Here is a 14,208-nt window from a genome sequence, read left to right on the forward strand (position 1 = left end):
TTCCTTTGCCCAGAGGCTTTTGCAACAGGCTGGGAAGGTGATTCTTGACAAGAATGCCCAAGGGGGAAAACACTATCCTGGTAGGCCTGTCTACCATCAGGGCTGGCTGCTGTAGCTGGCCACTCATCTTAGACGCACACCTTCCTCCAACCCATCAAAGAGTTGCTTTGGGAAAGAGGATTGTGCATCAGTGCTCAATGGAGGGTGTGTCCAGGCTTAAGCTTTCTGCCTGGTTTCAGTTCTTCTCCTGTTCTAATACCCTGTGGAAGATTCCTGTCTTCTGGTGAATACTCTAGTTTGATGTCAGGTGCTTGCACATGCATGCATGCATGTTTGTGTGTGCATGCATGCATGGTCCTGCCCACATGTGCATGGTCAGTGTTTGTTCAAAGCTGTGGCCTTCTTCCAGCAGGGGTGGGTTCGCAAATGTTGAGGCACAATTTGTCTCTATGATTGGTGGCAACTTTTTTGAGTTGATTTCCATGAGTTGATTTCACCAAGCCATTGATCCTTTAGAGTCCCTTCCTGTGGCCTTCGCAGGTCATTGTAAGCATATTGTCAATTATGTCTCCCTTGATGTATCTCAGTAGGGCCCATTGACATTATATCATTTGAAGTCACCACTGACCAGTGTCAGATAGGTGCAGGCAGGTGTTTTCTGTCCCTTCTCCAGTTAGGGGTCTGTGGGACTCTATAAACAAACTTTCCTGGATAACAGATGGCCCTGCTGGTGAGGAACTGCGTTTCACCCTCTCCCAGCCCCTTGTTCTGTTCCCCGGGGCAAGTGACTTCTCCAGTCCAGTAGGATACTCTGCCTGTGCATTTGTGGCTGCAGCCGGCATCTCCCTTCTCCGCAAGGCTCCCTCACTAATCCTCCCATTCAGTCTTAGTGAGGAGTGGAGCCAGGCTGGGGAAGATGGAAAAGCTGCTGTCCCCTTTCCTCTGTCATATTTGCAATGTCGCTTTCCCTCTTGGAATCTTAACAGCCCCACATTTGTATCTGCTGCTTGTTCTATTGAGAATGGAAAGTTTCTTCCCAGGCCTGGCAAACATAAGGCTACTGTGAACGTCGGGCAAGGGTCCAGGCCTTTCCAGAAACCCTCCCTCCCTGGCACGCTGAGGAGCACTGCTGATCAGAGGGCAAGGGTCCGCTCCTTCTGGTTATGCTCTCTTTGTTTTCCTCTTCTCTTATTTCTTCCTTCTCCCCCTTCATTCCTTTTCATGTGTGAAAAAACATTTCAACTAAGATTGCAGTGAGCTCTCAAAGCCTCCTTAGGCTAAGCTGTGGCCCAGTCACTGTTAGAGCAGATTAGATGAGGAAGTTGCTCACTAGAGTGAGTTAAAAGTGTTAGATGAGGGCAGAGTGGGCATGATTGGACCATGCTTGTGCCAACCTTCTGTGGTCCTTCTGAAACTGTGACTTTTCTTGGACACAGACTACATGAAATGCTTTGAGGAATTAGTCACCCATGTATACAGATATAAACAAAGGCACAAATTTTATCATAAGAACCTGAACATCATTTAACTTTCTGCCTGACAGTGGAAGAATTCTTAGATTATAAGATGTGTGCCCATGTAGTAGGACTCGGTGTTCGGGAGAAAATAATTAACTCTAGAGGCAGTGGCTGGAGAGGTGTCTGTAGCATACTGATAAGTGAAGAGAAATGTTGATTTATATTTGCGTATCATGTATAGTGAGTATGTGTGGACAGCCACAGAAATGCCTAGAAGTATAGTCTACAAACTGGTAACAAATCATAGGGATGGGGCTGGGTTGAAGAGGGATTAGATGGGGGGAAGTTAGGGTTTTGGGTTTTCGAGATAGGGTTTCTCTGTGTAACCTTGGCTGTCCTGTACTCACTTTGTAGAGCAAGCTAGCCTCAAACTCACAGAGATCAGCCTGCTTCTGCCTCCCAGAGTGCTGAGATTACAGGAGTGTGCCACCACACCCAGGGAGGAGCAGCTGTTTTGCTTTTTAGTTTATGTAGATTGGTGAGAATTACCATTTTCAATAAATGACCATTAAATTTTAAAATGAGCAATTACTATTCATTAAGCAGTAGTTGATACAGTCATATCATTGAATTACCTGTAAGTTAAGATTTCTTCTTTTCTTAATTGCTCTTTTTTTCCCTTTTCCTTCCCTTTTCCCTTGCCCTTTGAATTGTTGAGACAAGGTTTTACTTTGTAACCCTGGCTTACCTGAAACCGGCCCTGTAACCCAGACAGTCCGGAATCCAGGCAGTTCTGCCTCTGCTTCCAGAGTGCTCCGATGCAGGCATGGACCTACAGGCTGGCCTTGTAAATTTGGATTTCCATATGGACATTCTTTTTAGAATATGAGACGGTGAGGGCGCTTCATTTCGTCTCAGGGTTAGCTCATTGCTCCTTTTGACCCTGTGTGTGTGTGTTCATCAGTATCTTTGGAAGGCTGTGTTCTCATTGAAATGGGAAGGGCGTAGAAGTGATCAATTCGCCTTCATGTTAAGAATTCTAAGAGTGTTATTCTGTAAGAATCTAGCTTCTATATTTAAATGTCAGGTTTTCTGTGCTCCAGTGTGTCAGCCCAACTATGCACACCGCTTGTGAATCTGTGCTTACTGTTCATGCAAAGGAAGGGAAATTACTCCCAAATTATATGTTATAAAAAAATTAACGTTAGAATGGTAGCTTGATTTTTTCTTCTATTTAACCTGACAGTTTTACACATGTATGTACTGTATCTTTGTCATATTTATCCATACTTCTTCCACTCTTAGCAAACACTTCTCAACCCATTCTCTTTAGCCTTTGTGTAGTCTTTTTCTCCTTTAATATCATACTAAGTGTAGTTAGTGTAATTCTGGAATATTAACATAAATGTTAATGATAAATGTTTAAAATTATGCTATTTGGGTTTGGTTACTAAAAGGAGCGGTGATTAATGCAGTATGAGGGCTCTCAAAATATAAAGCTATTAGTTTTATTGTGCTCATGTTTTCAATGTTTTGTTTGTTTTTGAGACAGGGTCTTACTGTGTAGCCCTGGCTATCCTGGTACTTGCTCTGTAGACCAAACTGGCCTCAAACTCACAGAGATCCACCTACCTCTGCCTCCTGAGTGCTGTGATTAAAGGCATGTATCACTAGGCTGAGCTCACGTTTTCAATTTTAATCCAAAGCCCAGGTTACTTTCTGTCAGCTTTCTGGAGGGAAATAAAGTTTTTGCTATTTTTATTTAGTGTGAAGATTTAGAATACTGAATTACTTCTGTTGATGGTTTAATGTCATCATGTATGTAATTAAATAGTAGCAATTCTAGATGCCATATAATTCATAGTAGTGAAAGAATGATATTCACAGTAGAAAAACGGTCAGTGCATAGCCGTTTCTGCTGTTTGTTCTTGAGCTCCAAAAGCTGAGTTAACTTCAAGTGGACTTCTGTGGTAGTTACGCCTTGATTGCAGTTCAGTTCTTTGGTAAGAAATTACAGTATGGAAGTTAAGACACTGTAACAGCCCGCTGCACAATTCTGCACAGTTCATAGTAACTTCTACCCTAGTTTTTAATTATATAAACATTTTTTTCAGTATAGTAGATAATTATAATTTTCTTTTTTTGTGATTCTGTGGACCAAACCCAAACAGTACTTATGCATGTTGGACGAATGCTACACCACTGCTATCTTCCAAACCCTCTAAAAAGCATTTTGTGGTTCTGGGGAGGTAGTTCAGTCTGTAAGATGCTTGCTGCATAAGCAAGCGTTAGGGCTCCGGTTGGATCCTCAGCACCCATGTGTAAAAGAGAAGCTGGACACGGTGTTGTCTTTGCCATCCCAGTGCTGGGGAAGCTGAGACAAGCCTAGAGCCTGCTGGCCAGCCGGCCTAGCCTAATGGTGATCCCTAGGTCCCAGGGAGAGGCCATCTCAACAGACAAGGCAGATGAGGGCTGCTAAGGAGTAACATAGGAGGCTCACCTGTGACCTGACCTACCCACTCACACTCACACACACAGTCTTAGGTAGGTAAAAAAAGCTAAGATGAAGTGTGGTCCTTTCGCCTGGGGATGCACACGGCTTTATTGATTCTCCCTGTCTCTTTCCCCTGCCAGCATCAGTGAACATCCCTTGCCATGAGGTTGTGTTATTAGGGAGGCAGAGTATCTGGTTTTTAGAGAAGGGAGCCAGCCTGGCAAGGCTCTGACTCCAAAGTCTTTGAAGTCTTCTTTGAGTACACATGAAGCATGGCATAATGGCACTCCAAACAGTTTACCCTTTTGTCATTGCTCTGACTCTGCTCTCGAGGGAAGAGCTACCCCTAACTTAAAGGCAACGCCCGTGTTACTCAGAATGTGTCTGTAGCACGCCAAGTGCCCGGAATGACCCTGGCTGGCTTTGTGCTCTGGCTCCTGTGGACCTTTGGGAATACGGCAGAAGAAATGGTGTTGCGGTATGGTTGCCTACCAAGTTGTTTTTCCATTTACCTTTCAGAGACCTAACTTCTCCACCCCGTGGTTCCTGAGACACGTCCTCATTGTAATTTGAGAAACAAAGGGATAACTTTATGAGGAAAGTTTTAGTCCTGAAGCCCTAGTGATGTTTATAAGATTAAACCTACGAATTTCCCCCAAAAAAACCCAGACACTTTCTTTCTCCAGATGGATTTCTGGCCAAACTGGAGCCAGTTATCTCTAAAATATCAATATGATTACTTTTATGTTCCTCTTCTGGTTTATTGCATTTGTTCATTTACTTGTGTGCGAGTTGAAGCAGTGGCCTGAGCATCCTGCAGCACGGGGGTCAGAGGACAAATTTTTAAGCCTTGTTTTTCTCCTTTCTCCATGTGGGACCCAGGCCTCAAACTCAGGTTGTCAGTCTTGGTGGAAGGTGCCTCCCTCACTGTGTCATCTCGACAGCCTGGCGTTCTGATCTTTAATTTGAACAAATCCACAATTAGTGGCTTGTGTTCAGATTGTTTGGAAACTTTTGGAACTCCCTAAATTCTCTTCTCATCTTTTGTCTGCCTCGGTTGGATTTTTCTCACAACAAAACATTATCGACCCCCCAAACCCTCGTTAGCTACCAGCTGTGCTGTCCAGGGCTTGTCTTGAGTCCCACATTTGGGTTCAGTAGCTCTCCATTTCTTTTTCCCAGCGCCATTGCTTCCATCCTGAGGGCCTGGCTTGACCAGTGTGCGGAAGACTTCCGGGAGCCCCCTCACTTCCCTTGCCTGCAGAAGCTGCTGGAATATCTCAAACAGATGATGCCTGGCTCCGACCCTGAGAGGAGAGCACAGAACCTTCTCGAACAGTTTCAGAAGCAGGAAGTAGATTCTGACAGTGAGTACCCGTTTGGTCCCAGGGAAAACCTAGATTGGAATTCTGCAACATGGGGGTTCCCCACTTATTGTCTCAACCCTCAAAATTAGGGTAGGTGTAAAGTTACTGAAGTGTTAACTTCAGAACCTTAAGGTTTTAGGGTGAAAAGAAGGACTTTCAAGTCTGGCTTTAAAGGTTAAACTGAAGCTGCCATAGAGGAGCTAAGTAGTTGCCTGGGGTTCCTTCTGTCTCCAACAACAGAGTTTCCTTGATTTTTTTTTCTCTCTTGTCAACATGGATTGGCTTCTTCTCCGCCTAATACATTCTATCAATTGTAAGCCTGTGACAAGCAGCCACCCCTATATGGCTGGCAAGGATTCAAGCCCACTTCCCCCTTACAAAACCTTGGAGGACGTGTTTCTCCTTTGCCCTGGAAAGTATTGTTGTAATGCCCCTGGCTGCATAGATTACCGCCATCTACTCTCTCTAATGGCCAAATCAAGGGAAGTTTCTGCGGCTGTTTTTTCCTACTGGAGACTGACCTCTAGTTTCCAAGGACAAATGCAGGGGCCACCACTGCTGGCCAGGGAGTGTGTTGACTGCCGAGCTCTGAAGAAATTAGTTGAGAGGTTCTATCAGGCTTCCAGCACGATGCTATATCCTTTCACTGAGGTGCTGGGTAACAGTTTCCATGGCAGCTGACCCACTTGGAACTTCTAATGGGTACTTCCTTGAAGTACCCGATTTCCTCAGTGAGGGAAAGGAAATGGGCCCTAACACAGATAAGGGATGCTACCCCAGAGCCAAAGAAAATACTTTAAATTTAACTTTAAATTTCGCCCAGTACCTGTCCCGTGGTTTGTGTGTACTGGGGACCAGAGAAGGGGAATGCAATTGCATCATCTGGCTCAGATTGCAGAAGGCTCTGTATCTCAGATGACTTCATCTGCCGGGAATGCCTGAATACCCGGGAAGCTCCAGCTGCCAGACCTCCTCTCCCTTCAGGGCATCCCCCGCCCAGCTTTGTGCCTGAGTAGAAAATGCTGCTGCTGCTGCTGCTGCTGCTGCTGCAGTTACTGCTGCACTGAAGCTCAACTCTCCCCACTGAGGCTGCCTCTGGCCCTATGCCTAATTGGGGAACCAGTGATTGGCTGTCTCCAGCTCAGGGACTGGAGGGCAGAGCTCTTTTGGTAGGCAGAGGCTCAGACGATGGAGGCGGCCTTTCACAAAAACTTTTAGGCAGTCCTCAAGAAGGAATCCTTTCCTAAGTATGGGCAATTGTTGGCAAGAATGTGTCAGGCCCTGTTCATGAAGTACAGGCTCCACTCTTGGTTCCCTTATGCCCCTCTCCCCAACTCACACTATGAAAATCAGTGCACTTCCCTGTGTGTTCTCAAAAGTAAAACTGCACAGAGTTTTTACATACCCCCTGGAGAGAGTCAGGGGCTAGAGCAGTGAGAGCATAGCCTAGGTCTCAGAGAGAAAGGATCATAGTCTTCACACACACAGTGACATTTTAGGTGCATACCAGACTTACTAGTACCTGAATGAATGAATGAATGAATGAATGAATGAATGAATGAATGAATGTTTGAGTAAGGGACATTAGTTCTTACCCTGTACTCTCCTGAAGTCAGACCACCTCTGCATTGTTTCACAAGTTTTAAAGTAAAGTACATTGTAGCTGTCAGGAGGGATAGAAGCTCCTTTGAATCTTTGATTGGCACATCAGACTTCTTCTCCACTGAAAGAGAAAGTATCAGAGTTGAGTGAGGGAAAAGTAATGAAATCAGGCTCTAACATTAGTCATATGGTGGGATTTTAGCTCTCTAGTGGTACTTTTCCTTGTATGCAAGATAACGGGAAGTAGTGTTATTCCTACCTTCCCAGATCTAGCCCAATCCCATTCACATCAGAACCTTCAACTCTAAGGCCTATAGCCAGTCCTGAAATCTCAGCCTTGCCACCGGAGTGGGCAGGTGGCACAGTGGTGTAGGTCTCACTTTGGGCACCCCATTTCTCATAGGAAGCTTTGAAGAAGCCGCATCAACAACGCCCATCCTAAAGAGAAAGAAAGGGCTTAAAATGTCAACATGTAAGACAGACCTGACATCACTGTGTGCAGCTAGGATCCCCCGACCCCAGAATAACTACACTTTTGACAAGGAGGACAGGAAGGAGTGTAATGAGCATGAGGCTGGGAAACAACTCAGGGACTGGGGAAGATTGCAGTCAGGAAATCTGAACTGGAGGCTCCTGGAGCTGGGCTCCTTAGTGCTGTGAACAGACTCCTGGGTGCTCATTTCCTCTGACTTTTTCAGGCTACGTCCTGTGTAACTTTCTGACTGACGACCAGCTACATAGGGCTCCAGCGGATTTGCTTTAAATTTATTTCACGCTTTGTACACACTCTATGTGGAAGCTGACAGCAACTCTGAGCATTTGAGAGTGCTAAATATTTTTGAATGTTCTACAGGTCTCATGCACATCTCTGAAACCCAAATGACCTGTCCTACCTTTACCAAAGCCTGGCCTGCTGCCTGCTCAGTCTTTTAGGTCTTCTGGTTCTCAGTGGCCCAGCGACTAAGGATTGCATGGTTGGGGTGTAGGTATTAGCTGGGTTAGTCCCAGAAGTGATGATGAATGTGGGGGAAGCTGAGGTGAGGGTTGTGTTCAGCTTTGCTTCTGTAGTCTTTGCCTAGGCTAGCCTCTGAGTGATTTCTTGGGGATAGCTCAAGGCCCCTCTGAGGTTAATAAGAATATGTGAACACACAGGATTAGATCTCTGTTTTGCTCCAATATATCGTTCTTGTTCATCTCTACCTGTGGTTTTCTGAAGAGTTAGCCCTCTTCTTCCTGAATGAGAAAGAAGTCTAGCTTGATGCCGTGAACACAGCCTTAGGAGGTACCCATTCACTGACTGTTTCTGTGGACAGATGGACTTCTCAACAACATCTCCTTGAGCCTGGAAGAGGAAGAGGAACTCGAGAGTGGAGGCTCCATAGAATTCACATGCTTTGCAGAAGACCTCGTGGCAGAGCAGCTGACCTACATGGACGCGGTAGGTCTTCTTGCTGTGTCTCAGATGTGCTTCTACTTGCAACGTGGGCAGTGACAGTACGAGTGGAGAGAGGGCCGTGGGCAGCACCAGGTAGCGTGCCGGAAGTCCTTTCGAGTCTTTGAGAGAGTCCGTGTCCACAAAGGGAGAGTTTAGATGCCGCGTGAATCACTCCTGTGAATAATTCAAGCCCCAGCTCTTCTTGCAGTCCTGGGTGAAAGTGCATTTTCCTCAGAGCTCAGGTCACAGAGGGAAGTAAGAATTCTAATCCTAGTGAAACAGAATCCAGCCTCCTCTGTGGGTAGTTTTCTCCCTCTGGACTCATAAATATTTCAAAAGCCCAACTGTTTATTTGGAGGATTGTAAAGAGGTCAAAGCACAAGTTAGGATGAAGTAAATTCATTGGATCCACATGGGACTGTAGCTGGCAGCCTGTTTCCACGTGCACTTCCTGCACGTTTGAATTGTGACTGTTTATATGTGCTGTGCCTATTTGATTGTGTTAGTCACATTTCATAGCCTGGAGTTTGCTGGGAAACATAATTAAAGAACTAGCAATTGTCATGGTGGTTTTACTCTTCAGCACTTAACTGAGCTCTGTCACTTTTGCAGCATATGAAATGGCCGAAGTTTCCATCCAATGGGAAAGAAAATTAAGTATGGACAGTAGATTAGATAGAATATGTGGACTAAATGCCGGGTGGAAAATAAATTAGATAGTCTGTGTGGGATACGTGCCGACCATCTTTCTTGTCATACCAACTTTTATACACCTTATATTGAGAATCTGATCTATTCAGTCATTTTTACTGCTGTTGTTGTGCAACTGATAGAATGAGGGAGAGATGAAAAATATCTTATTTTTATTGCTTTAAGGAAAAGACCTGAAAACTAGGTTTTAGGTCCCCCATTTTTCTGTGTAGTATGTGAGGTTGATTTCTTCCCCTTCTGTTAGCTTCTTTCTCTGCTTTGAAAAATGAGAAACAGTTGCATTGAGAAATGTGGCATGTGTTGTACTTATGTAGACATCTTTTCAGGTGGCCTGAGAGCATCAGTTTGCATGGGAGACAGCTGGTGGTTCTTGAGGGTCCAGGACACTCAATATGATTTCGAGGTTAAAATGACCATTGCCACTTTTCCGTTTTGATCAGTAGCACAGACCTTATTAAGAGTTGCTTGTGTTAGTATTTATTTAAAAATTATCCTATGCATACAACAGATATTATATGAAAGAGATTTATTGGATAGAGGTGGAGAGATAAAGAAAAGGAAAGAGAGAGAGACATGTTGCCCCCCCCCCCCCCCCGGAAAGAAAACAAGGTGTAGAAAGCAAGAGAGGAGAGTTAGAGAGGAGAGTGAGAGAGGAAGGTAAGAGAGAGACAAACTGGCGGGTTGGTCCTTTTATAGCTTGTGCAGCTGAACCATGCCTGCCACATACCTGGTGGGCGACACATGATGACATCATACGTTACTAGGCAACCCAGAAGCAGGCTGCCTATACCCTCACAGCTTGACTTTCGATACAAGATGGGTAAATAAAAATAGCTTTGATTGTTTTAATTTGCTCTTGGTCATTTTTTTTTTTTTCTGAGTTGAGAAATTTGAAAGATCATGTGGGGTTCTAGGTATGGTGCTCACTCCTTTCATTCCAACATGGGAGAGGCAGAAGCAGGCAGGTCTCTATGAGTTTGAGGCCAATCTGGTATACAAAGTGAGCTCTAGGGTGGCGAGGACTACAGAGAGAGCTCCTGTTTCAAAAAAACAAAAACAAACAAACAAACAAACAAACAAAACATCGTGTGGGCCTTCCTGACCATTCATCTATTACTTATTTATTTTGTTTGTTGAGTTAGACACCATGTGGCAGGTCAAGCAGAGAGTGATGCCTCGTCCACTTAGAAAACACCCACTTACAGATGTCCTAAATGACTTGTTGTGTAAAGCATCTGTGCCTTCCTTAATGTCAGTTCCTCTTTTGTTTCAGCAACTATTCAAGAAAGTAGTGCCTCACCACTGCCTGGGCTGCATTTGGTCTCGGAGGGATAAAAAGGAAAACAAACATTTGGCTCCAACGATTCGTGCCACCATCGCACAGTTTAACACCCTCACCAAATGTGTCGTCAGCACCGTCCTGGGGAGCAAGGATCTCAAGACTCAGCAGAGAGCCAAGATCATCGAGAAGTGGATCAACATTGCTCACGTAATTGTCTTTTAAGAACGTATCTTTGGGTTTGGTAAATGGCCTTCCTGACTCCAGACCTGAGATCTCAGCTATGAGCCTCCACTGAAGAGCCACATGACTGGCATCTAACATCATGTAGAGAAAGGCACAGTCTCTAAGTTGTCCCTCATCTACTTTGTGAGTTCCTAATGTGTTTGAGTTACAATACTTTAGGGATATAGCAAAGTAGACGGCAGCTGATTAAGCTGTCCAGGAACCAGACTCCCTGAAATGACCTCAGTTATAGAAGTAGGGGAAGGGAAAGCTACTTCTGAGTAGGGTGATCAAGAGAGATGGCATGCATGAATTTCACTTTATCAAAGTGTAGGTTATTAGGTACTTGAAGGTGAAAGTTTTCTTCTAGGCAAGAAGAAGCTACAGTAAAAGTGGTTGTGGAATTAGTTGTATAAGTATCCTGTAAGCCTGTCTTCTGGCCCTGGTTAACCCTGAACCAAAGCACATTTTGCTTCCTGTCCCATTAGATGTTTTTTCCACCAAGCCTTGTTTATAGGCCACAATGCCTAAGTCTTTCACATTTTCTTTTATTGTTTTTTGACCACAGAGAAAAGCCACAATAGTTCCAGAGAGTTTGCCTTGTTTTGAGTCTTTAAGACAACCTATTATTCCACTCTTGCTAGTATCTGGAAAAAAAAATGAGCAAGAAACAAAGCATGGAAGTCATAAAGAACTTACTTATTTCTCCACAAAAACAACTGCAAAAAGTTTTGAGGGAATGTGGTACTAGCATGGGCTGTCTCTTTCTTTTTAGAATTGTACTTTTTTTTTTTTTTGCCACAACATTTATGTCTCAAAACCAAATGGTCCTTATGTCCCAAATTCGTTGAACTACTTAGCTAGAACACAGCATCCCTGTGTGTGTTAGTCAAATAATGACTTTCAGTTGAAGTTAAACATAGATTGTGTGTTTACCTGATGAAGAAACTGTGGATACGTCAAAGTGTATTCCACATCACATAGCATGTGCACAGTGCCGACAGTTCCCTGTCTTGCAGTTACAGTGGACTTTTCCCTAGTGTTGAATATGTTATGTCTCTTGAAATCATGGAGGATAACTTCACAAAACGCTGAAACTTCCTGCCAAGATTTTTTTTTATTCTTCCTTCATTAGTCACAGTCTATTTCTATTAAGAAAAAAAAAAAAAAGGCCTGAAAAATGATATTAAATTTACATGTAGAAACTATTTCTGACCTAATATGGGTGTGTATGCTTGGCCTGTCCTCTGTGCTGCATTTTTGGTTTTGCATTGCATCTTTTGGAATATGCCCCTTTTTCAAGAGGAAGGACTGGATGTTTCATGTGCTCCCTTAAAGCCATAGTCTCAGCCTGTTATGACTAATGCGCTCCATATGTTTATTACGATGGACGTGATATACCAGTGCCTGAGTATCTTTATTTATTGCAAGTTTCCTGATTTTTAGAACATAATTTGGGGATGCTAAACCTTTGTTGAACCATGTTGTCAGAGTGAGGTTTCCAGGCAGCAGAAGCACTACAAACCCTTCTCTCCCTCCCTCTTTTCCTTACCCCCCCACCGTTCTCATATTCTTCCCTGCCACTGCCTCCCTCCCTTCCTCCTTCCCTCCTCTTCCCTTTCTGTCTGTCTTATCTTTTTATTTCTCTCTGTGTTTCCCTCCCTTCTTGCATCTCACCTCTCTCCCTCTCTCTGCCTCCCTCCCTATTTTCTTTTCTTTCCTTTTTTTCTTTCCTTTCCTTTCCTTTCCTTTCCTTCCCTTCCCTTCCCTTCCCTTCCCTTCCCTTCCCTTCCCTTCCCTTCCCTTCCCTTCCCTTCCCTTCCCTTCCCTTTCCTTCTTCTCTTCTTCTTCTTCTTCTTCTTCTTCTTCTTCTTCTTCTTCTTCTTCTTCTTCTTCTTCTTCTTCTTTCTTCTTCTTCAATAAAAGTGATATCAAGACATTTTAAAAGACCGGGCATGACTTTTATGAAGTACATTGGAATTTACTCTGAAGAAAACATTTGAGGATTTGGTTGGCATGCAAGATTTTGTCATGACAAATTGGAGAACTCTGTTTTTCCTTCATAGTCCAGAGCAAGATAACTTAGCAAAATGATTCTTGACAGTAATTTGCATTTATGCCCAACCACTCTAGCACCTCTTGCCTGAGATGTTCTGCCTGAAGCTGAACATGTACTCACTCAGTTGTGGAACCTGGATACACTGTGTAACCATATGTAAAATATCTCCTCTTACCGAGATAGACGTAGCACATTCACCGGATGTGGGCACGCCCCCTGGCCAGCTAACAATTCGACCCTCTTCCTGTTTACTGGACCTATGATCTTCAGGGTTTTGGCCTCCAGGGCCACTGACTGCCCACACTGTGGGCTTGGCTCCCTAGGGTAGGGTACATTTAAGTCAGGAGCCTCTCTCCTTACCCAGAAAACAACAGCCAGAATCTTTCCTGTTCTTTCTCTGTTTTGTTTTAAAACACTGCCAAGATGAATCTTATTTTTAAAAGCTGAAGTTATTTTGAAAGCATTGAAGTACCAAGGTGTTTCTGAATGTTTACGATTGTGGGACAAGCCAATTTGAAACCAAATGAATGTGTATAAAAATATTCCCCCCTTGGCTAAGATCATGAAAGCTGAAGTTCAACCCGTGGTGACTTTTTATTGCCAAGTTATAGACACCTCTCGGGCCACAGGCTCTTTCTACCATCTGAACTTACGGTGGCTGCCGCCCAGCTCACTGGGCAGACCGAAGGGGCACGGTGATCTGTGTGTGTTTTTAAGGCATGCGTCTGCTTTCTGCTGAATAAAGTTGTGCTCTCCAGCAGAGCCATGTATGTTCACCTCCTCGTGTTGTTTTTACTGGGAAAGCTGGAAACCATAAAACTGTAACAACAATGCAAAAAAATATATCAGAGGGGGAAAAACAAGCTTACAGTGCCAAAATCTATAAAGTGTTTTGGTGACTGGGGCGGGAGGAAGGAGCCACTTTTTGATGTCCAGTATTTATACAGCTGCCTATTTAGTGGTAAGAATTCATAGCAGCTGTAACACCTCTAACACAGGAAGCCAGCAACTCACTGTAATACTGATATTTAAATGACTTTTATGTCTCCATCACTCCCCATACAGGAATGTAGAATCCTGAAGAATTTTTCCTCCTTGAGGGCCATCGTTTCCGCACTGCAGTCCAATTCTATCTATCGCTTGAAAAAGGCTTGGGCTGCCGTCCCAAAGTAAGTTCCCCAGTGCCTGCTCTGTTTTTCTGGCCAGGGTGATCCTTTGCTGCTTCCATATCGTGAGTCCTTAACATCAGAATACTTATTAGGTGACAAGAGAAACATATTTGAAACCATCTCTGTGTTCCAGGAAGGGTGCATTAGTGAATTTTGAGGGAGGGCAGCTGCAGAAATCACACTCATCCTCAGTGTGTGCCAGGGCCATGATGAAGATCCCCAGAGCCTTGGGGATGATCGGAAGGGCGTGCTTATCATCTGGATCTTGGGGGATGAGGTTGTGGAGTGATGACTCCTGGTTATTTTTCAGCCTCTTCCAAAGCCCTGAGCTGCTCCAGGATGTGAGGAATAATGTGTGTCATTAGGATCTCAGTTCTTGTTGTTCAATAGGGACTATGTCCGTTTCTGCT

The 14,208-nt window shown here is 44.2% G+C and overlaps 1 protein-coding gene across 3 annotated transcripts in view; it reads left to right on the forward strand.

The window, feature by feature from the left end:
* The window catches only part of Rgl1 (ral guanine nucleotide dissociation stimulator like 1), a 257,004-nt gene that overhangs the window by 211,385 nt on the left and 31,411 nt on the right, over positions 1-14,208 (forward strand). For all 3 annotated transcript variants that reach the window (XM_055624477.1, XM_055624479.1, XM_055624478.1), the window contains 4 exons: positions 5,134-5,318; positions 8,234-8,358; positions 10,340-10,555; positions 13,695-13,798. In XM_055624477.1, coding sequence (XP_055480452.1) covers positions 5,134-5,318; positions 8,234-8,358; positions 10,340-10,555; positions 13,695-13,798 — 630 coding nt within the window. The remainder of the gene's footprint in view (positions 1-5,133; positions 5,319-8,233; positions 8,359-10,339; positions 10,556-13,694; positions 13,799-14,208) is intronic.

This window comes from Psammomys obesus, unplaced genomic scaffold (assembly GCF_907164565.1).
Source record: "Psammomys obesus unplaced genomic scaffold, mPsaObe1.curated_primary_1811, whole genome shotgun sequence".
NCBI classification, from domain to species: domain Eukaryota; kingdom Metazoa; phylum Chordata; class Mammalia; order Rodentia; family Muridae; genus Psammomys; species Psammomys obesus.